Raw genomic sequence first — 23,351 nt, 5'->3', positions numbered from 1 at the left:
TTCTTGGAGGTACAAGCTAAAAGATGAATGGCAACGGTCACAAGGGAAGTTCTGATTAGATGAAAGGAAGAAGATTTTCACAGGGAGGGAAATGCTGGAACAGGATGTCTCAAGAGACTGTGGCATCCCCATCCTTGGAGATATTCCAGAGTTGACTGGACACAGCCACCCAGCAACCTGATCAGAGTTGCCCTCCTTTAAGTGAGGAATTGAAAAAGAGGGTCCTCTCCAACCTAAGTTAGTCTGAGATCCTATATGTTCCCCCCCCAACTCTGAACCACAATACAGCTCTTTCTGATGTACAAATGAATTATAAGATAATTCTGGTAGTCTAGACTAAGGCCTTTCCTCCTGAAAGGTATAAAACACTTTGCCTTCTTCATGCAGCTCCAGAAATGCTTAAGGTTTAATATGGAGCTAGGTGTATATACATACATATGTAATCTTGCAGCATACAGAACAGTAACACATGAGCAGGTACTCACTGAATTGAAAAAACTGTAGCTGCTTATACTTCAGAGGTTTCCCTAGGACAGTCAACCATCTGTAGCGAGCAGAAAGAATATGTGCCTTGGCATCTTTGCTACCTGAAAATGAATGGCCATTCTCAGGACTAGATTCAAGCATTTCAGGGAATCAGCATTGCTGTCCCTTTTCCTTTACACTTTTAAAGACGTTTGCTATGTCTTTTTGTTGACAAGGAGGAATAAAGGATGTAGAAAATGTTACCTGCTTTTTCTTATGCCCGAATTCAGCTTTTCCTCAAGTAATTGTGGTCTTCTGTGTCCAATAAAGTAACCTTGAACTGTTGCAAGTTAATTCCGCCCTTCATCTTTCTTCCCTTCAGAGAGTAGTTTAAATTACATAGCTCTTTCCTCTCCTCACCCAAAATACCAATTAGTTGATGCTGTAATGGGCCAGTTTGGTCTGTTATAGTAAATTAAATATTCCTGAGACAGTTCTTTAGTTCTGAGGATAACTGGCATGGAATGGCCTATGCCTGTTGTATTTAACACTCTGCCATCCCAAACAGAGTGGCTATGTGCAGGCCCTGGCCCTTGCTAATTCACGATCCATCCTGGAGAGCACTAATTGGCAAGAGCCAAAAGCTTGGCAAGGACCATTCAAGCAATGTAACAGAATAGACAACTTGGAAAGACCCAAGACTTGGCAGTCTGAAGAACTCCAGTCAGAATTATCCAGGAGGCAAGCCTCTGTCTGTCCTTCTTTCCTTTAAAAAGAAGGAAGAGAAAGTGGTGGGAGGGTCCTGACGACCTGCAATGCTCACTGAATTTGGGCAGTGATTGCAGATGACCAAGAGAAGCACTGCTAATTCTTAATGAAGCACCTAGCTCTGGTATGAAGTCTGAACAGTCCCGGCAAAGGCAAAACCAGAAAGTTAGGCTGCTATTTGTCCTGAACACACCATTTAACAACTTCTCAGTTTTTACCCACTTTGCTTCTGTATTGCAGAACGCTCCTGTGTTTGGATCAACATGTGTGTTCAGGGACTGTGAGTCTGGGGATCTGGGAAGAGAGGGTCCACAAAGCAAGGACAAAAGTGAATGTGAAAAGGAGAGCAGTTACTTGCTCAACGCAGAAGCACTAAGATCAGACTTTCATCAGGCAGGAGTGGCAGGCCTTGACTTTGGAAAGGTATGTAAGATTTGGGGGACATTGCAGAATTTTTTAAAATAGCTGTGGTAACATTCAAATGTATATATATTTTTTTAGTAGAATGAACTGTGTATTGGCTGGAGAAGTTGTGTGCATGCTGAATATAGGGTAATTGCTTCTCTGTTTGATTGGATTTTTTTCCTTCTCTTTCCTCCCCCATTTCTTTCTGGTAAATATTTGTAATTTCTGTCTTTGATTAGTTCTGCTCTCCCCTGTGTGGTGAACTGCGTAGGCAAAATGGGGAAAGTTTTATTCCTTGGAACAGACTTCCCACGTCCATTGGTCCTGGAAAAAACTTGCAGAATTTCTAATGTGTAAAATGTTTCAGTTTACAAGGTCTCGCATGCACATGGTTAGTTCTTTTAAAAGATATCTTCTTGTTTCCAGTCTAGGGAGCAAATAAAAGAGAGCCTGTGGGATGACCACTTCATAGAATACGGCAGAACTGTGTGTATGTTTCGCACGGAGAAGATCAGAAAGCTTGTTGCTATGGGAATCCCAGAATCCTTAAGAGGCAAACTCTGGCTGCTCTTTTCAGGTGAGACCTCCTAGAGATGATGGCCTTAGCCATCCCCTGATTCTGAACACGGCAAAACATTTGGGCAAGAAATCTCCCCAAGACAATTAAAACGTCTTTTGAATGGAGTTTATGGTAGTAATCTGATTCTGTGCTTACAGATGCTCAGCTACTGAAATAATAAGTGCAGGTAAATACCTAAGTAGAGCTGTAAGAATTTTATCTCGGAATGTTATTACATGATGGGCAGAAAACTTAAATGATGTCTGCTGCATCTGTGTAATTGATTTAAAATCATCCCTCTGTTTCATAAAATAATGTTCTCCTTCAAGGAACAATTAGATTGAGCATAAATATTGGCTTAACCCTCGTCAAATCAAATTATTGCAAAATAATGACATCTTAAAGTCAGCAGTCCTGCTCCTGCTTCTTGTTGCACGTTGGCAGGAATAATAGAAACTAGAGATGGAAAAAACAACTCATTTCATCCATAGATCTGGCAGACCTGGAACGTTCCTACAATATGATCTCAAGTTTAGTCCTTAATCTGCTGTCTGACATATTCAAACACTTGTAAAATGTATTCCTTCATGTGGAGTTTTTCCTCCTTGGACAGTACAAACAGCACTGAGTACATTTCTCCCAGTAATACTTTCTCCTGAGTAAGTTTTCTGGTCAATGTCAATATTAAGGTGTTATGCATCCTGTTGTGTTGTGTAGGCCTTGATAATATTTGTTTCATTTTCAAAGCAAGTATTCTGGTATTTTATTTCATTTGAGGATTTACTAAATTCATAGATTTTGGGGAAAACTATCTCATTGCTTACATTCTTTTGACCAGTAATTCCCACAAGACTAAGTTTTATACTATCCTAATCTACTTACATCTCCTCTTGCTCTCTTACCACTGCCTTCAGATGCTGTGACTGATCTCGCTTCACACCCTGGTTACTACATACATTTAGTGGAGGCCTCCATGGGCAAGTGTTGCATGGCAACAGAGGAAATCGAACGTGACCTACATCGCTCATTGCCCGAGCACCCTGCCTTCCAGAACGAGACAGGGATAGCAGCGCTCAGAAGGGTTCTCACAGCATATGCACACAGGAACCCCAAAATTGGATACTGCCAGGTGCAAAATTCTCAGTGGATTAATGCTGCTTTTTTTGTTCGTTCTTTCTTTCTTTCTTTCTTTCTTTCTTTCTTGGTTTTATCACTAATTTGAAGTATTTTTAATGGTGGTTTTGATAAGTCTTTTTAGCACCAAAACCATGTAATTTTAAGTATTAAATGTGATTTACTCTGGAAAACAAGGATGTGGAATGGTACCCTCTGACTTAACAAATGTATTCCCTCAGCATTTTGGAAATGCTTTTACACATTAAAGTGTGTGTGTGGGGAATTTCTAATGCTTCTGTTTGTTTGAAAGTGAGTTTCTTGCACAAAACTTGGAGACTGGGGAAGTAAACTGGTCTGCACAGATGAGATTCACATGAAGTGCTAGGGCAGAGGTTTAATGAACTGAAGTTCTGCTCTTTTCCTTCAAAACTGATGACAGACTATGAAGTACTATACCCAGCTTGTCAGCTAAAATCCTCTGTCAAGCTCTGAATTCTGATTAAAAAGCAGAACAGTTCCAGTTCCTTTATCTTCTTTTGAAATACAAATATGGGGAGCAATGGGGAAACCAACCCCAAAACATTTTGTACTATCAGTTACCTACTTGGCATCTGGACACATCCAGTACTGTGCTGTTCTCAGTTGTTTCCTATTGCTCTTATGAAAAGCAGTATATGTAAGCTTGACAAACTTGTTATGCCTTTATGTCTCACCTGGATTGCAATGTATTCACTATTACCTTTCTCGTGCTGTTTTTTTAGTTGTTTCCTTCATGTTATGGTACTTTTCTTCCTTTAAAAATAGCCACAATTTAGCTTTTTTCAGTAGGATTTTCTGTCACTAATCCCATTTTCTTCTTTGTCCTTGTAAGTCTATGAATATTTTGACCTCCGTGTTACTGTTGTATGCCAAAGAGGAAGAAGCCTTTTGGCTGCTGGTTGCTGTGTGTGAGCGAATGCTGCCAGATTACTTCAACCACCGAGTGATAGGTGAGCTCACGTCTCTCCCACTCGCCTTCCTAAATACCCCACTGGGAAGGGCAACTGAATGGCATTGGGACGAAGTGCTTGGGGTTCTTCAGAGGTCCATAATCCATGGGTGAAGTGGTCCATGTATTAGTGTGTGATCTGCTGTGGTGTTTGCTCAGGTTCCAGGTAGTGTTGTTTTTGATTTGAATAATTTAAGTGCAAGAACTATATATATGCCCAACTTTTATTGTTTGTCATTCTTTTCCTGTTGGTCAGGAGGAGGTGGTGCTTTTGCCTGTTGCATTAAACCTTAATCTTAGATAAAAATAGAACAAGAGCTTGCTTGTCTTTGTTGGTTAGAAGTGTTCAGTATTAGAGACTCCAGCTGTTAAGGCAGAGTTAGGAAGGATCTTCTAGGGTAGCTGTTTCTGATCTGTCTGCATTGCTGGATGCTGGTGTAATACAGGCCTGCATCTAAAATGACACTTTGTAGAAAGAACCAATACAAAACCCTGTTGGACCTTTGAATGTGAGATGCAGCATTAAGAAATAATCCCAGTCCCTCTGCAGTTCATGCTTTGCACTGCATCTGTTGTGTTTTCAGTTCTTCACAATGCAACTATTTTTAAGATTGTCTGAAAATATACTTGGTAATTGTGCATGCAGGAACTATGTGCCTAATGCACAGAAAGAGAGGGGCTGAACTGTTTGACACAGTAGTTGTAGGTATGCATACAAGAAAAAGTATTTGTTGTTTGCAGTGACTTTACTTCCTCCTGTTATAGAAATGTTTAATAGTTTTTCTCTCTTTAATGTCTCCTTAATCTTTAGTTACAGTGTCTGCCATGACATCATCACTGTAGCAAAGGGAGGCATCTGGGTGACTTGTGAGGAGATGGGGATAGGAAGAAGCCCCTGGCAGCAGAGGTTCAGGGAGCTACAAATGATGTGGGTCAGTCCTGGACTGCCTGGGAGCAGGAGAGAAAAAGCCGGGAAGATTTCCAATATTTTTCTTGGAGGATGGTATTGTAATACCTCCTCACACTGTGCTGCTGCACAGGCGTTGTCTTGCCGCTGAACTGGGAGGTAGTGCAAGTTAAAGCAGATTTGCTCGAGTCAGCTGGATGCTTCAGAAGTTTTGTCATGTTTTGAATGTCCTCAGTATTTTCAGCTGGTGGATTAGGCATTGTAAATATCCGACTTGTTTGGAGACAAGAACCAAAGTTCTGACATGACTTTAAACTACCATCTTGATGATTTAGCCTCGCATTTGCCTGTTTCCTTTCTTGATTTTAAAAGTCCCAGCTTTTAGCTGTCCTTGTGTATTTCTAGAGATCATCAGCCTAGGGCTTGTTTTGACTTAGGGATAACTTTGCAGCTTGCTGCGTTATTGCCCGTAAGTAGCTTTCTTATTGCCCATAAGTAGCATTCTTTGTACCAGCTTAAACCTTAGTGGTCCCCTGTGGCCTGCTGTTATAGCTACCCTGACTTCTACTGAAGTTTGGGATTGTATCAGGCCTGTTACTCACCATGGCTAACAGCTTACATTGTTTGAGTGCCGATAGTCTTAGTTATACTGTCTGTCTGTTTTCTTATCCTCTGTATCCAAAAGAAAAGGTGAGTACTATCACAGCATGGTTGCTTGATTGAGCAGCTACTTCTGCAGCTTTGATATATCCTAAGATTTAGTATGGCCAAATCAGTGTTACTGATCTTCTGCACACTACCTCCTCTGGTTGCTTGAGTTCATGATTTTGGCTTCATAGTTGACTTGGTCTTCTTTTTTGACTTGTAAGCAGCTCTTGTCTAAACTTGGTATTGTTCTTGCTTATATTTATTATACTTCCAAGAACCAACTTTTCCTCTTTATCCACACTGCCAAAACTGTTGTCCAAATTTTGATCTCTGCATAGCTCCAGTAATCTCTACCTTGGTACCTGTCGCTATGCTTTTTCCTCTTTAGTGTGAGTCAGTAATCTGTACAGTCAAAATGGTTACTGAATCAATGACTTTGGTTATTCCAAGCCTTCTTAGCTCCATCTTCTCTTGGTCTTTTTTTTCTATGACATTCAGTATCATTTTTTTTTTATTTTCGCTTTCAGTACTTCGGCAATCCAGCCCTATTCTACCTACCCAACCCTTTTATTTTTATCCCAAGATCAGCTCTTCCAGTCCCGCCAGCTATGACCATTCTGTCTTTTAACAAACCTTTTCATCATTTCACTGCTTACAAATGGGAAAAGCCTGCAGGCAGGGTTGGTAAGTTGACCTTTTGTCTCCTACTTCAGGAATTCCCTCAGGCCTTGCCTCTTCTGCAGTGCATAGAGGAAATTATAACCAGATAGCTGCCAGATAGAAACAAGTTGTGCTTTTCAGTTCTTTACTGGTGAGAGTTGTGCATAGCCTATTCTCATGTTACTGTGATTTTTTCCATCCTGTCCACAGACCTGCAGGCTGTCTTATCCCATTTTATCTGCTGGATTGTCGTCGTCTTGCTATTGTAATTCTTAAAATAGTGAAGACCTCGCTTCAGTGCTCTGATTTGCCTTTTCAGTCTTGAAGAATTCATTTAGTTTGTGTCTTGGGTTCTTGTTTATTAAATGGATGCCCTGGCATTTTCCTACCTTACTATGGTTTCTTGATATTAGAGATTGAATTGCTCAGATATCGTGGTTACTGAATGACTAATGAGAGGGAGGGCATAAAAGTAACTTTGAATAGACCCATTTGGCTTTTGTCTATAGCGTCAACATTTAAGTATAACATGATCTTCTGCAAAAGATCTAGGCAGCATTTCACATTTCTTCTAACCTTCTGCTTTTGCCACTCTCTCCCATGCTGCCTCTTCACCTGGAATGATTTTTCTGTATCTCTGCCAATCTGTCTCTGATATCCTTCAAATACCTCTAAAAAACTTCTCTGTTCTTTTCTTTTTTTTCACCTGTGTTAACTGTGGCCATTAAATTGTTTGTATTAAGCCTGCTTTAAAACAAAAAACAAAAGCAAAATCCTCCCCCCTCCCCAATGCATTCTGTTGAGTAACACTATTGCTTTTTCTTCTCTATTTTCTTTACCCTTCTTATTTATGATCATCTGACATGAGAAGGCCTTTTCTTCAGAGCAAGCACCATGCCTTATGTGTTTCTCAAAAACTCTTTGCATGTCTCTGGGCACTTATTTTTGACTTGTGATGTTGTAATGCTTGTTCAGCCACTAGTGGAAGCCTTTTGTGGCTTATTGTGAGAAGTTCTAAGATGGAGAAATACCATATATATATATTTTTATGATCTGGGTGCAAAACCAAAAGATGCTGTCTCTCTGCCAAAAAGTGTCCAAGTTGTACCCTGCCTTTAGGCAACTGTAGTTCTGAGTGATAGGGATATATGTATTGGCCATTTCATAGCAATCAGAATTGTCTCCTAATATTAGCAGAATATGGACAATGAGAAAGAACATCTACATGAGATAATTTCGAAGGAAAGACAGAAAATAATTGAAAGGCTAACTGCTTTTTGTATTCAGAAAACATTTTTAGCTGGTAACATCTTCAGTTAAAACTCCTGATGTGGCAGATGTGGTTTGTAGACACAGGCCACTTCAACTATATGAAATTATATTGATTCTGCAATAGCTGCTGACAAAAGAGGATCTAGTAGCTAAAACAGAAGGAACTGGGTTCACATGTGCTCCTTTTGGAAAGACTGTCTGAGATGGTTAGGAAAACTTATATCTGGGAAAAGCAGAAAACTTCTGTTCTTAAAAAAAACCCAAACCCTATATATACACATACATACATATATGTGTATAATATTTTTCCTCCTGCTTAGTGTATGTACCCATCTTTGATACAGTCTTGTATTTTCTTACAGAGAGAATGAAAGCTATACTGCCCACTTTCTTGGGTACATAAGCTGGAGGAGAGGAATGTGTACTCTTTTATTTTCATTGCATAGGTCCCAAGTTGAACAGTAAAATGCTTCAAAATTGTTTTTGCTAGCACTTAATTATTATGTGCTCTTTTAGCCGAAACCAAAGCTTCTGCTGTTATTATTTTATAGCACCCTAAAGGCAGTTAGCAGAAATCGACCTGGTCTTTTTGCAGGAAGAAGTATAGTAAAGAGTGCAGGCATTAGGGCTGGGGCTGAGACCACAACAAGAAGATAATGGGGTTTTTCACTGTAATTATGTGCATATCTTGTCAGTTTAAATGTCACAAAAGTCTTGCAATTGATAGCTGACAGTGATCATTAGCTTTAAAGAACAATTTTTCTTGCTTCAGTCCTGGCTAATGCTATTTCTTTATGACTTGTAGGTGCTCAGGTAGACCAGTCGGTATTTGAAGAGCTTATAAAAGAGCAACTTCCAGAGCTGGCGGAGCATATGAAGGATCTGACTACCTTAGCTTCCATTTCTCTTTCGTGGTTCCTTACCCTTTTCCTTAGTATCATGCCTTTAGAAAGTGCTGTGAATGTGGTGGACTGCTTTTTCTATGATGGGATCAAAGCCATTTTTCAGTTAGGCCTGGCTATCCTTGAAGCCAATGCAGTGGATCTGTGTAACAGCAAGGACGACGGACAGGCCCTGATGATTCTGAGCAGGTATTGTCACCCACCTGATTTCCAGTGTTACTTCCCTTACAAAGCCGCCTGCTTTAAAACAAAGGCATTTGGGTGCTGTCGTCATAACAACGGCGTTCTGTAGGCACAGGCAGTACCCTTGTGTTAGCTTGCTGCTGCAGCTTTCTCGGTGTCTGCCTTAAACAATAGGCTTTGTAAATTTGACGAATAGTTGTCCTGTGAAATTTCCTGGCAGTGCAGAGGCATGCGTTTACTGTGTCAATTGTGCAATATTTACTGCTGCTCTTAGTGTCTTCCCTAGAGTGACGAGCTTCCTGCTCCAGACTTCAAGAAGACAGAACTTTTCTTCCTTTGGCAAAATTTAATCATTTGGCTGGCTTGCAGTTCCTAGGATGACTAATAATTAAGACAGTTTTGACAAGCCTAGCAGCCTAAAAAAACAATTTATTTCTGCTAAGTCTGAGCCATAAGGCTTATTTGCTTATTTATATTATGCCTTGAGAAGAGCGTACTGCAAAGTATTATCTACTGCTTGTATTTGTTCCCTTTAGGTTTTTAGAGCATGTTAAAAATGAAGAAAGTCCTCTGCCACCTATTGGTAATCACCATGCATTTTTCAGTGATGATCAGGAAGCCTCTCCAGTGACTGAAATAGCTAACCTAATTCATGATTCCTATGAGGTAAAATACAGTTTGGTGCCTATTGGTCAGATAAGTTATAGTTTAAAAAGGCTAAATTCATCATGGATATTTTGATAGTTGTTGCACATCTTTAAGGAATCCTTGAATATGTGCTCAAATGCACAATGCTAGGTGTAGTATAAATACCTACATTGGTAGATGAATAAAAGATTGAATATACTTTAACCCATGGGTTCTTTAAGGACTCGCAATATTTTCAAAGTTGCATTTCCAGTCTAATAAAATTCTGTTCCTCCATTCTAGAAATTTGGAGACCATTCTGTGGAACAGATAGAGCACATGCGCTACAAGCATAGAATCCGTGTTCTGCAAAGCCATGAAGATACAACCAAGCAAAATGTGGTGAGTAGGATATAGTTTAGATTGTAGTAGTTTAACACCCTAGTCACTGCAGGTTGGCTTGCCTTTTTTTTTTTTTTTTTTTTTTTTTTTTTTTTTTTTTTTAAAGGCACCATATCATGAGAAAAGGAAGACTCGTTACTGACTCCGGAGAAAACCCTTTTCTCGGATGCTGATGTTTTTGTTTTTCTCTGGCAGCTAAGTGCATTATCTCCAGGGCTGTTAAAACATTAAGAACAACCTGCTGGGTCAACCTGAAGAACAGTCTCACCTAGTGTCCTGTCTCTGACAGTGGCCCTAGACAGATGCCCAGGGCACAGCATAAGAAGAAAGCAAGCATGATGTGAGGCTTCCGCAGCCTCCTGTGACCTGTAGCTTGGGAACTTCCTGTCTTTGTTTCTAATAGCCCTTGAGGGATTTCTCTTCCATGGGTTTGTCCAACCAGGGAATCTAAGGGAGGGAGAGAAGTTACAAGGACCTTCAGTACTCCAGTTCTCAGCTGTACAACGTCAGTACCGTCACTGGGAGAGCTCAATGGGCCTGCCTGTGTCAGTGATGACAGTAGAAGGGATTGTCACTGACGTACTTTTTTTCTTTCTTTTTAAGCTCCGAGTTGTCATCCCAGATGTTTCGATTCTTCCTGAAGATTTAGAGGAATTGTATGACTTGTTCAAGGTCTGTCTACTTGAAAAGTTGGGGATGAAGCTATTTGAGGCTTCTGGGTATAATTTCCAGCCTTCACTTAGCAGAGCCAAATTGGACATTGTGTGTGGAATTGCTGGGAGGGTTCATCTGCCTGTGTGGTATTATTTAGATGAGATCTTAAACTGGACCTTGTCATTTTGTCCTTTATGTGGTTATCCAGTTATTAAAGAGCAGTATTAATGTACTGATCATTCAAATGAGAATTACTTCAGTGTTTCCTTTCTAACTTGCTTCCTGGAAATGTTTCAGAGAAATTGGGTTCTGGTAATTTTCACAAAACTTAGTGACATGTTACTCTGCAGTACTTTAAGTCCTGCTTGTTAATACTTTTTAAAAACAGATTCTCAGTTCTCCAAGGGGTGGCAGGACTTGTGCTATTTTCTAAAAACTATTTTACAACTAAAAGTAGTTTCTACTCCAGTTCTGTTACATCAGGATGCTGTTTGACAGAACTGGGTGGGATAACTGGAGAAAATTTTCAGACTCTTATAAAACAATCACCTGTAGACAGACACATCTGAGCTTGTGCAAATATGCTTGATTTAGAGCTCCAGTCATGTAATTATCACCTGTAAAGGACAAATACTGTAATTAACTGTGGGTTTTTTTTTGCCATAAATACTGGGCAACTGAGAAAGTTATTGTAGTATGTTCTTAATGTTGTATAACTTTGGAGAAGAGCAGTTTTATCCTCCCTCCATCAGTTGTCAATAAGAGAGTGGTGCTGATGACATGCTCTTCAGTGCTTCCCTCCTGTTCTGTGTTGCTGCGTTTTTGATCTTTGACTCACTTGCTCTCCTTCCCTTTTCTCTTTTGTTTTCTTCATCATTCTTTTTTCTTTAGTCCTTTCCTTCCCTGGGATAATTCATTTTGTTAGGACTCTGTTTTACATCAACCGGTCCCTAAAGGAAGACAAATAGGAACCGTATCCAAATAGAGGGGTCAGAGAGAATAAATGAACAAGTGAAGTGTGTATGACATCCTAAATTTTCTTCAATCCTTTGTACTGTTTGATGATTAGAGGCATCCTGGGCCAGATGTGGCTAATAGAGTTTCAGTAGCCTGCATTGAATTTGGAAATCATGAGGGAGCTTGGCTGCTCTAATTAAAGACTCGTACGTTCCTTTTTCCTCATAGGAATGGTCTTGATATCATCATAACACCACACACACACACAGAATTTTGTTCATTTCCTTGATGTGAATGCTTTTTTCTGCCAGTCGCACTCTCTTTGATAGTGCACATTGTAATTCTTCTCTACTGCCTTTGATTTCTCCTAGAGAGAGCATTTAATAAGGTGTTACTGGGAAATGACAAGTCCGGTCTTTGAGCGACACGACCCTAGCAGACCTTACGCTGAGCAGTACAGAATAGATTCCCAGCAGTTCACTAACCTTTACAAACTTGTCTCGCCATGGACTTGCGGGGAACACACTGACGTTCTCGCTGAAAGGATGTTCCGACTCCTGGATGAAAACATGGACCATCTCATCGAATTCAAGGGGCTCGCTAGCTGCTTAGGTATCAGCCTCTCTGGGACACCCAGCTGTCACATCAGGTGGAAGGTGGACAGATGGGGGGTGGCATTTGGGTGAGACACGGATTTTAAAATGTGATATGACTGAGAGAAGAGGATATAAACAGATGTTTTTCTTGGACATATAATTAATGTAGGTAGCGATATTTACCGACTTTCACCGTTTCAATCATCTGATGTAGATTAGAATTAAAAGGCAACCTAATGACATGATTGAAGATTTTATTGAAATATTTTATTTCTCATAGTAGTAGTTTTGCAGAAAATATTTTAGCATAATTAAACTTACATTTGGGTCTGTATGGAAGGCTAGGAAATCCTCTCTTCTACCTGCTTGTTGCATTCAGCCCTTGTAATCTCAGCATACGTGTTTTTAACTGCTTCTTGAAGACTTTAATTGTAGTCTCCTAAAGCAGACTGTTGCTTGACCCATATGTCAACAATTAGCAGAACAAAAACATATGACCAGCAGGGACTGAGAGCTGTGACAGAGCTGTTCTCCAGGCCGTCAGCTGTTCCAATGAGATGAGACCGCCCATTCCAAAACCTTGCTGAAGATAAAAGTGACACATAACTGTTCCTCACTCTAAGTGCAAAAAAATGAATCAGTACTCAAAGGTGCAGTAAAATCAGTAAATCTGTATTCTCGCCACTTAAGCTTTCAAGAATTCTTTGATGTGAATATTATACTAGAATGTGATTTTGATTCTTAGGGGGATACATCTTTAGGAAAAAAAAAAAAAGCTCTTCACAGTATTTCGGTGCATTTAAAAGTTTAGAATCTCATTTCTACTGGTCATTTAAAAAATTAGTTATGTCACACGTGAAGTTCTTACTGCTGTTCTATAGAATATGTCCAAAACAGTTAAGGGCTGAAAGGAAAAAAATATTAAGAATATGTCCCCGAAGGAAAGGAATTTTATGTCTCTCCCCTCTCACGTTCTTGTTAATCTGTGGCAACAAACAGCCTTTGCTAGATTCCCTGACATCCTCTTTGGTATTTTTAAAAGATGATCAAGTTCCATAGGGTTAGGTGCTCGCAGTCTATTTTACAAGAACAAAGAACAAAGCAGATGGTTGTCACCTGCTGTTCCTCATTGATCGGACACAACTGAAATATCTCCATGTAATGTACTGGCCATGTGTTTGCATGTGCTGTCCATGCAAACAATTATCTTTTGTGCACAGAAATGACTGATTTATTTTAAACTATGGAAGTAAATGCTCTAGTCCACTTCCTTCTTTTTTTTTTTTTTTCCTTGCAGATGTTATGTATAATGGAGAAATGAATGAAAAGATAAAGCTGTTATATAAGCTGCATATCCCACCTGGTAAGAAATTTGAAAGAAAATGAGTACTTAACTTTCCCCACAACTTCTGGCTTAAAACTTTTGGGAAAGGCTGCTTAATGAAGAACCTTATCTTGCTTACTTCAGCTGGGAGCACATAGGATTTGCATGTGTAATTATGTTCATTGCAGTTTAAAAATCACTACAATCAGAACTTTTGGGGGATGAAATTTTTAGATCTACAATGTTAAGATTCACATCTGCTGCAGCCTGAGATGTTTTGCAGTCAATTATCTGGCTACTTCCAGACAGAATATGAATTGGAAAAACATTTCTGAATGGCTGGTACTCCATTTACATTAGAAAACTCCTTATTGCAGTTTGATCCTGTTTTGCTTATGTGACACAATTTTGTTGTAGCTTCTCTAATGTGCAAAGATCTCTGTTAATGTGCCATTCTTGGCAAACTTCCTACTCTTTCACTGCAGCACCAATCTTATTTTAACATAATTTTACACTATGATTTAATGAAGTACTGTTTAAAGAACACTCACCCTTACCCTATTATTCTGCTTACTGCAACTATGTAAATTTTAAAAGCATAAATAACCATTAGGTAACATTTGAAGGATCAATCACTACATTTCTCACTTTTTTTTATAGCTCTCACAGAAAATGAAAGAGACAGCCAGTCACCATTAAAGAATCCTTTGCTGTCAACTTCAAGACCTCTAGTTATTGGAAAATCGAATGGTATGTCTGAAATGGTTCTCTAATGCATGTGCATATGAGCTATCCAGTTTTCCATTTGTTACCCCCATTTGCTTATTTCTACTCTGTGTTTTATTTTGAAATACAAATTTATTGCAGTGGGCTTAAAAATAATAAATACTAACAATAAATAAGATAATAAAAAATAATAATAATTAACAATAATAAATAATAATAAAACTAATTCTTTGTGTCTGTTCCACACAAGGGGATGCAGCAGATTACCAAAAGCAATTGAAGCAGATGCTTAGGGATCTAGCCAAAGAAAAGGATGCTAAAACTGAAAAGGAATTGCCAAAAATGAGCCAGGTATGTATACCAGGGACTGAAGTCGATTTGTAAAGAAGTGGAAAGAACTCAAAAATGATGCGACTAAATGCAACTGTTTAGCTCCTTTTTTTTTTTTTTTTGGTGTGTGTGTGTGTGTTTAGGCTAAGCCTAAATTTAGATTCAGTCTTTTAGATATCTAGGATTGGGCTGTTCTGAACGAGGGAGAAGGTATCATGTTTGCAAGCTCTCTGCTACTTTTCTAGAGGCTCCCCCTGCTCAGACTGGCTGGTGAATAGAAAGAATTTCATGGCATAACAGATTGTTCAAGCTGGAAAAAAGTCCTCCTCCTAAGCCTAGAGCATTCCTGTAAGCTTAGAGAATGCATGTTGCTATTTTGCCTTTCAGGACCTGTTTTCCACTGAATCAATAACTTTTTTCCCAGTCCATCATTACCTGGGACTTGCCCCAGCTTAGCCAAATGCTGACTAGAACTGTGTAAGACAGCTGAAGGCTCTGTCATCTTACCTTCTTTCCTAAAGCCAGTAGGGCCTTGTTTATGTTGTTGACATACAGAGCCCCCCAGTGTATTATTTCCTGTATTTGTATGTATGGATAGGCAAAGGAAGATGAGAATACACCCAGAATCCCTTTTGTGCTGATGCTGCTCAGTTTTTAAATGGTGACACGTGCCTAATCTTTCAGCTCAGCAGGGCTATGTAGTCTCTCATAAAGCCATCATTCGATTGAACCTCCTGAGGTCCCTTCCAAACTGGATTACTATTATTCGTATAAAAATCTAGGACTCACAGATTTCCTAACAGGGTATATAAACAATGTCTTATAGCCTGGCAGACATGTGATGGGTGAGTGAGGGAAGGCGAGAAGGGATTGGGCTGGGAAGAGGTCTGAATGTTGTTATTAGAAGAAAATGAGTTGGGAAAGGATGGAGAAAAAGCTTGCAGGCCTTTAGGTGGCCATTTCTGTCATAATTTACTCTGAATAACAGCCATCCTGTTTTTCTACCAGTAATGGATTGTATCCTTTCACTTGCCCTTTGTTCATCTGTGTGGTCCTAATCTCTTGTTCTAGTTAAGGCAGCAAAATACTTTCTTACTGTTCCCCTTTTGATTTGCAGTACCAAGGTTTGCTGCAATCAGTGGAGGTCAAAATCCTTTTGCTAGCTTTTTTTTTTTTAAGTAGGTAAGATATAAACGAGCATGACTGTACACAGCACTCTGCATTCCTTTGCAGCACTGTGCCTTCTCCTGACTCTTACGGTTACTGTTTTTTGTGGCTGTTCAGTAGCTTGATTTTACAGTTTTTCATGCTTTCCAGAGGGAATTCATTCAATTCTGCAAAACCTTGTATAGCATGTTTCATGAAGATCCAGAGGAGAATGATTTATATCAAGCCATTGCCACTGTGACCACACTGTTACTTCAGATTGGAGAAGTAGGACAAAGAAGCATCAGCCTGGGGAGTGGATCAGATGAATTTACTGAGGACTTGCAGCCCGAGGCTTCTGCTTCAGACCAAGATGCTGTTTTTACTGACACTGTGAAGACCCCTCACAAAGACCCTCAATCTTCACCTGTAACTGAAGGGGACTGGACTGTCTCTTTTGAACATATTTTGGCATCCCTCTTGACTGAACAGTCATTAGTTAATTTCTTTGAAAAACCCTTAGAACTGAAGCCAAAACTTGAGAATGCAAAACTAAATCAATATAGTCTCAAAACAAATGGAATGAGCTGCCAGTCACGAGGTGAACATACAAAACTGAACACACAGTAGTAGCAAACCTGTCAAAATGAAATGCACTGAAATTATGCCAAAGCACATATAAGAGGCTTTCAGTTAGCAGTGTACTTTTGATAAACAATTTGTCTGTCTGTGGTTTTCAGTTTAAGAGCTTTAAAAGCTAAAGGGTGTGTAGATTGTTTTGTGCCATTGATTTATTAATTATGTTCTTGTTTTGAATGTAAAAGGAAACATCTGTCTGCAGTGTGAAGATGCTGCAGCCCTCTTCCATACTGGGAGAGCAGAGGCTGGCTCCATTTCTCTTTTTTTTTTTTTTTTTTTTAAACAGGGGAAAACACTTCTCAGCTACTGTCTGCAGTTTGTTTGGGTTGCCTTTTTTGCACTAATACTGAAAACTTGTTTCAATGCTGGTAATTGAAACTATTTTAATATATTTGACTGTATCCCAATTTGTATGTCTTGCTGAAATGTTAAGTGTACATGGACTGTGCTTTTAATGTTGGTCTGTGAAAACATGCACTTTTCAATAAACCCTTTTTGTACTAGACTTGCAGTGACAGTATTTCTTAATTGACAGAAGGCAAGTGCCCTTATCCCTACTTCATTAAAACAATTCCCTGAGCTAGTGCATTCCCCATTTAATTCACTGCTCAGAATCCCATCTTTCAGGGTAGCGCACAGACTTACTTGGGAGGAGGCTACTGATTCTACCTAAAAGACCAGCAGGAGACCAAAGCTAGAGAGAAGTTTGCTTTAGCTTCAGGAGAGTAGAGCTATGAAGTATTGATCTAACTTATCAATGCTAGACCATCTTTTGCAAACTTAGCCTTAACTTAAAATCCCTGTGTAATGGCTCTTAATTCCCACAGGAACAAAAAGTGGGACTTTGCCACCCACATAAAACACACTTGCACCTCCTCCTCATTCCACTCACAGATAACAGAAGTGTAAATGATCTTTAATTGAAAAAAATTATACCACTATGTGCAAGCCCCCAATAAGCAAGATTGTTTAAGAGCTCATCACCTGTTCAGCTCAATACTTCATGGAACGAGAGCTTGAAGACACTGGTCAGCAAGAAACCTTAGTCAGAATAAAGATTGTTTTTACAGTTTTATTGTAATGAAAATCAAGTTTAATTTTCATCCACATTGACTGTCTGTAGACCTGCAAAACAAAAAAATTATATCATCATCTATTACTAGGACAATTCCCTATATATATATATATATATATATATATATATATATACACGCAAATCTTCAAAATAAAGTGCACCTGCAGTTTGAAAGCTAGTTTGTTGCTTTACTTCTGAGAGAACAAAATAGACAGGCAAGTGTTTCAAGAAATATTAAAACACAAAACTTCATGTTAAATCAATTTTGCAAATAAGGTATTTGTCAGCTGATAAGCAGAAAGCCTTAACCTGCTCAAGCTTGTGACATCAGAGAATGTACTTTATATAGGAAAACACGAACCTTAAATCACCCTAACAATTATGATCAGTGTTTCTCATTCATTCAAAATTCATGTGTAACACACCACTAAATTCCGCACTTAGCTTGCTTCATCAGCATTAAAAGCTAGCAACCCTCTCCTCTATAGCAGAGCTAGGTAAGCCAGCAGTCAGACCCCCTCAGCATGCTTCTCATCTGAATTTTGCACTGTAGGAGGAGCAGTCTGACTGCACTACTTGTTCAGAAAAGCATGGCATGGAGGAAGAAAGAGAGCATGCAAACTTACCTTTGAAGGTTGTGACTGGTACATAGGTTACGAGAGTGTACAGCTTGTTTGGTGAATCTTCATCCTCATTGCGTTTTCTGGACAAACGCACACGGATACGGTAAGGAACATTCCTACAATGAAGGTGACATTTATATAGTTTAATTTTCAACACAATATGTATGGAAACCAGTTCACTGTAAAAAAGAAAGTAAAGGTCCTTTGCTCCACGGTTACTACTCCCGCAAATTCTTAAGCTTCATATACTTGCACAAAGACATGATGAGTCAAGTCCATATCTGTCAGCATCCTAATAAGAGAGAGTTGTACCGTTTGCCTTAGAGGAGCATCTACCATCTCTCTTTTTAAAAAGTGAGCAGGTAAGAGTTAACTGAGCCCTGAATAAAATGAGGGCCCGTAATCCAGCCAGAGCATCAAAGGTGGAAGTGCACAAGCAGTCCACTACTGATCCTAGGAAAATGCTATGAAAAACATGATCAGCAAAGCAGCTGTTAGTAACATGTATTTTCTACTTGAATAGAAAATACTGAGCAAACAAAAAAAAAAATCATCTGTTCTGAAAGCCCGATGCCCCTGTCAGAGCTGAAATGCCCAAGCTGTATGCCAGAAGTCATGTAGGAATTCAGGTCAACATTAGAGCAGTAGAACCAAGGTCTTATTTATGGTCATGCAATCTATCAACATTTCTTCCTCACAAAGCCTGTGGAACAACAACTAAATTACGTAACAGGTTTTGTTCTTACAAGCAAATTGTAGCTTAGTTTCCTCCCCTTAGACTGCCCAGAATAAGCTGTTGAGGGAAAGTAAAAAACATTCTGTCCACACCATTTTTAAAGGACCTTCCCACCTCAAATAAGCTTAGGATTTCGGGAAACTCTTGCTCTAAGTACTCTCTTCCATAAAATATGAGAAGGAAATTCCTCCTTGCTCTGCATTCTCAGAGCACACCTACTAAATCACACCCAGCACAAAGCATTTTTGATCACAGTAATTAAGACATGGGAACTTGTTTCAATTCTCCCCCTTCCTCAGTGGAGCTGAAGGCATTTTTACCACTTTGCTTATAGCACTGATCATCACACTAGCTAACATTCTGATCTTTGCCTCCCCTTATCATTCAAGAGGAAGATGTTACAGGTAAACTCACACTGGAAACACAGATGTGGTGATTCCCTGCTCCACAGAATATACTTGTATACATTAATATCAGGACGGAAGTCCTTGTTAGCAGTCTCATTGCTAAACTCTACAGATACAGTGTTATCTGGCTCAATTACTCCCTTCACAGTATTTGAAATGAAACAGCTTAACAGGAATAACAGAGAACCCCAATCCCGAATACCCAATAACTAGTCACGTCTTCCCACTCTGTTAAGAAATGACTGGCTTAAGCACACAGCTCTGGGTCAGGGTTGTGAATACTCAACATGGCTAGACTTAGGCATCTAATTCTTAGAAGACATGGGCTCAAAGTGAGGTCTGTTCATGGGTAACCGGTTCATCATTTATTTCTGCCAATTTACTTTTTGTTACAGTTTAAGAAGTCCCACTCCTCACAGTCACTACCCTTCAGGCCATCTTCAGATGCGTTAAAAGGTAGTTGATTTGACATTTAAGTTTCCTCTCTGCCCCCAAACTACTTATCATTTGTACTTTCAAGACAAGCTTAATGGCCCTGTCAGTTAGTATGCTTAGATATGCAACTCTATTCAGACACATTACTCAAATCCCAGGTACCTAGCCTGGGACTTCAGGTATCAGTAAAAAGCTAGGTTCCTAAAAACTGGCTGCTCCAACAGTGAACATTATGCTACCCCAATAGTTTTGCGGCCAAACCCTCATCCCCTCCTTCCTTTTGTTTCTTCTTATCAAAGGAAGAGGAGAGATCTTCCGATTCCAGAGTTTACTGGAGCTTTGCTACAAGTTCAGTGAGGGAGCTCCACAGAACACAAAGGTGAAGGAAAAATTAGCTTTGTTATCAGAAGAAATTGAAACAGCCCCTGCCTTGATTCTACCCACTTATGCATACTGTAAGAAAGGAAATTTTTGCAAAGAAAATGCAAATACAACAAGGATACAAAATTTTCTACCCCTCCAAATACACAGGTGCAAGATCCTTTCTCATCCAATAAGGAAAGTCACAGAAATGTACCTTATTCCTTTAGCCCAGACTGCTTTGTTCAATCTGGTGTCGATGCGAACATCAGGAGTACCCATCTCCTTCATAGCAAATTTTCGGATCTCTTTGAGAGCACGTGGTGCTCGTTTCTTGAAGCCCCTAGGACAAACACAAGAGTAATTCTTTAACTTCAAGAAACTCCCAGCACTGGATACCCATTGCAGTGTTCAACCAATGTCATTCTCTAAACATACAGTCCAAGAAATTTCGTTCATTGCTCAACAGCCTTAGCTGCATCCATAGTATGATCAGACTTTTACTGTAGTAAATACCTGCCAGCCTTAATGTCTGTCCCTAACAGAAACCACATACAATTATGTGGAATAATTTCAGTAAAATTTTGCAACTCCAAGATCTCACAGGGCTTCGGACTGTTTTCTAGCATCCTGACATTAAAGACTTCTTGCCAGTACCACTGAAGAGAAGTGAGCTTTCACAGATACTCTGAGCAGGCCTACGAGAAACAGTACAAACCTGAAGGAACTATGTCAGTATTACAATATATGACAAAAGAACAAAACTGGTCCTGTTATTTATAAGTTTCTGCTGACTATTATTTGATAAGTACTTTATGTGCATTATCAGGATTACATTAATACCACCACCGAAACTATTCTTTTGTGAGTACAGCTAGACCCCAGTTATTGATAAGTTTTGCAAGACCACACATTTAGACTAAAAGCCACAGCTGCACTATGAGTGTCTTGCTGTATATATTATACTCACACTGTGGCATGCTACTAGCATCAGGTCTGAGGTCCCACAGCAGATTATATTTAGTTTGTACACTACTTTCGATATTTAGTGCTAGAAATTGGGGGTTGGGGGAGGGGAAGTGATCACAAGTGACAGAAGCATTAAACAAAAAGTATTTCACCACTTATGCCCAAATACAGGGGAGAGCCTTAAAACAGGAATATCAGCATTAAGATTAAAATGAACTGCCACAAACAACAGGCAAAGCCAGAACATCTCCCTTCCATTCAAGGGCCTCCTATCCTTACCCCTGGTTTTAAAATAGCCCGTCTCATCTCTCTCTTACTCTCTTGTAAGCTAACTTTAGCAATTTAGGTAATTGTTTTGCTTTGGATATAGTTTTCTTCCATGTGACTGTAGTCATACACATTTAAAGAGCATCTAAGACAGACAACAGTTTCACAACAAGCCCTCTTCAACACTTTGTCAGATACAAAGTTACTCTTATCTACACAGCACTGACCAATGAATACTGTTTAAGTCAAATCATATCCCAATTTAAACCTCATACGATTCAGCAATAAGCATAGAACCAAATATTTGATTACAACAATATTTAGTTTCTATAAATTAAATACAGTAGACAAAATTTTAACTTCAGATAGGAAAGAATTAGGACTTAGGCACAGAGGTAAATAGCTCTAATATCAAATTAAATCCAAGGACACTCATGAAGGAAACAAGCTTGTTCCTGAAAGCCATTTGCTTGTATAGATCTGTGCAGGTGCAGAGCTGGCCCTTGGGGACACAGCTGTAGAACAAGGGACTAAAACACCACACATCAGAATCAGCTCCAGCAAGGACTGTCATTCACTACAGTTTAAAATCTGCTGAACCCATTTCCAGATGCCACTTTATATAAGGCTAATTTCACTGATGTAAAACAAGAACTTACACTCCATGGATCCGTTTGTGAATGTTGATCGTATATTCCCTAGTTACCACCTCATTGATGGCAGATCGTCCCTTCTTCTTCTCACCACCTTTCTTTGCAGGAGCCATCTGAGCAACACTGAAAAGCATGTGTGCACGTGTCAAACACAAAGCGAACTTCCCGTGGGCTTTTCCCAAGTCACCCTTCCTCCCATTTTCTCTTGCTCACTACAAGTCACACAAATCCCACATTCAGAAGCTAATTAAACGATTACTTGGGTCACATCACCTGCAAATTTAAGTAGTGACTTTTCAGCATTACAAACACATTACTCCCATCTCCCCGTCAGCAACGGGAAACACATCTGACGCTCCCCGCTCACTTCCCAAGGCGACCGGGCTCCCGGCCAGCCCCAAGCGTCCCTAACACTCCCCCTCTGCTGCTTCTATATTTCCAGTTCCCATCTCCCGGGCCACCCGGGAAGGCAGCTCAGCCCGTCCCGAAAAGGAAAGGATGCTGCTACAGCAGAGAGACGCTCTCTGCAGCCTGTGGGCGGCCGGCGGCCCCCCTCCCTCACCAAGGCCCGCGCAGCGCCGCAGGAGCCCCGCAGCGCCCCAGCCCTCCCCGGACCTGCGCCCCGCCCGCCTCGGCGCAGGCCGGGGGGGGGGGGGCGGACCCGAGCCCCATCGAGCGCGGCCCCGCCGGCCCCCGAGAGTAAACGCCCGGTGCCCCGCGCGCAGGGCCGCCCCCCGCGCCGCGCCGCGCCGGGGACCCCTCCCGCAGCGGGGTCTGCGCGGCGGATGGAGGCGGATTGCAGAGGCCGCCCCCGGGACGGCCACTCACCCTGCCCGGGCACAGGCCGGAAGGAGCGCGCAGAGGATTGTGGGCGAGAGGAGCCCTTCCGGGTTGCCGCGGGGGCCGACTGCGCCTGCGCGAGCGCTCCCTCCCGACGCACGGCGGGGCCGTCTCGCGATGGCGCGCATGCGCAGCGCTCTCCCCGGGCGCGAGCGGAGCTACGGGCGCTGAGCGGGCCGGGCCGAGGAGGCCGCGGCGGGGCCGCACGGTAGTCGCCGTCGGCAGACAGGGCCGGCTGCTGCCGGGAAGGAGCCCAGCCGCCTCCCGGCGTCGCTGCGCCTGTCCGACCCGAAGGCCCTGAGCAAGTAGGGGCCGCCCCGCGGCGAGCGCAGGCCCGGGGCCGAGCTGCAACATGGCGGTGCTGCTGGCGTGAAAGCCGCAGTCCGAGGAGGCCGCCGGCGTCTGTAGCGTAGGGCAGCGCCCTCGCCGAGCAAAGGGCCAGCGCTTAGGACCTGCAACAGCCCAGATCCGCTGCCCCCCTCATCGGGGCCGTGCATTTCTTGTTCGCTGGTTGCCGCTGCCAGAAGTGGCAGCCCCCGCAGGCCCTTAAGTACTGTCAGCTGATGGCCAGTGAGATGCTTGGGGCCCTAGCTCGAGCCTAAAGTGGGATTTGTAAACAGAGGGAACTGTCTGTCTTTACAAGTGGGAGCTGCTCTTACATGTGTGCTCTGGACACATATAATCCTGGTGAATACACAAAACACCCTGGCCT

At 41.1% G+C, this 23,351-nt stretch overlaps 2 protein-coding genes across 2 annotated transcripts in view; one reads left to right on the top strand and one right to left on the bottom strand.

Moving 5' to 3' along the window:
* The window catches only part of TBC1D8 (TBC1 domain family member 8), a 50,596-nt gene extending 33,817 nt beyond the window's left edge, over positions 1 to 16,779 (top strand). The window contains exons 8-20 of the mRNA XM_067294675.1: positions 1,474 to 1,656; positions 2,065 to 2,215; positions 3,112 to 3,326; positions 4,185 to 4,302; positions 8,594 to 8,879; positions 9,410 to 9,539; positions 9,804 to 9,902; positions 10,506 to 10,574; positions 11,885 to 12,125; positions 13,407 to 13,472; positions 14,094 to 14,183; positions 14,410 to 14,510; positions 15,807 to 16,779. Of these exons, the coding sequence (XP_067150776.1) occupies positions 1,474 to 1,656; positions 2,065 to 2,215; positions 3,112 to 3,326; positions 4,185 to 4,302; positions 8,594 to 8,879; positions 9,410 to 9,539; positions 9,804 to 9,902; positions 10,506 to 10,574; positions 11,885 to 12,125; positions 13,407 to 13,472; positions 14,094 to 14,183; positions 14,410 to 14,510; positions 15,807 to 16,265 (2,208 nt within the window). The 3' untranslated portion in view covers positions 16,266 to 16,779. The remainder of the gene's footprint in view (positions 1 to 1,473; positions 1,657 to 2,064; positions 2,216 to 3,111; positions 3,327 to 4,184; positions 4,303 to 8,593; positions 8,880 to 9,409; positions 9,540 to 9,803; positions 9,903 to 10,505; positions 10,575 to 11,884; positions 12,126 to 13,406; positions 13,473 to 14,093; positions 14,184 to 14,409; positions 14,511 to 15,806) is intronic.
* A 553-nt stretch (positions 16,780 to 17,332) lies between these two features.
* RPL31 (ribosomal protein L31) lies at positions 17,333 to 22,699 on the bottom strand. The gene is made up of 5 exons (XM_067294665.1): positions 22,628 to 22,699; positions 21,806 to 21,922; positions 20,128 to 20,253; positions 17,976 to 18,088; positions 17,333 to 17,399 (listed from the first exon to the last, which is right to left on the bottom strand). The coding sequence occupies exons 2-5, from the start codon at positions 21,910 to 21,912 to the stop codon at positions 17,368 to 17,370; spliced, it is 378 nt and encodes a 125-aa protein (XP_067150766.1). The 5' UTR covers positions 21,913 to 21,922; positions 22,628 to 22,699; the 3' UTR covers positions 17,333 to 17,367.
* Positions 22,700 to 23,351: the final 652 nt, after the last annotated feature.

This window comes from Apteryx mantelli, chromosome 1, assembly GCF_036417845.1.
Source record: "Apteryx mantelli isolate bAptMan1 chromosome 1, bAptMan1.hap1, whole genome shotgun sequence".
Lineage (NCBI taxonomy): Eukaryota > Metazoa > Chordata > Aves > Apterygiformes > Apterygidae > Apteryx > Apteryx mantelli.
This window is presented reverse-complemented; position numbering and strand designations above follow the sequence as displayed.

What these genes read in the sequence shown, in the direction of transcription:
- RPL31 (XM_067294665.1), bottom strand. Translation starts at nt 21,912, where the DNA reads ATGGCTCCTGCAAAGAAAGGTGGTGAGAAGAAGAAGGGACGATCTGCC. An exon ending in GTCTGGGCTAAAGGAATAAG is followed by an intron (nt 18,089 to 20,127) that starts GTACATTTCTGT and finishes CCTTCATTGTAG; the next exon opens with GAATGTTCCTTACCGTATCC. An exon ending in ACCAGTCACAACCTTCAAAG is followed by an intron (nt 17,400 to 17,975) that starts GTAAGTTTGCAT and finishes TTTGTTTTGCAG; the next exon opens with GTCTACAGACAGTCAATGTG.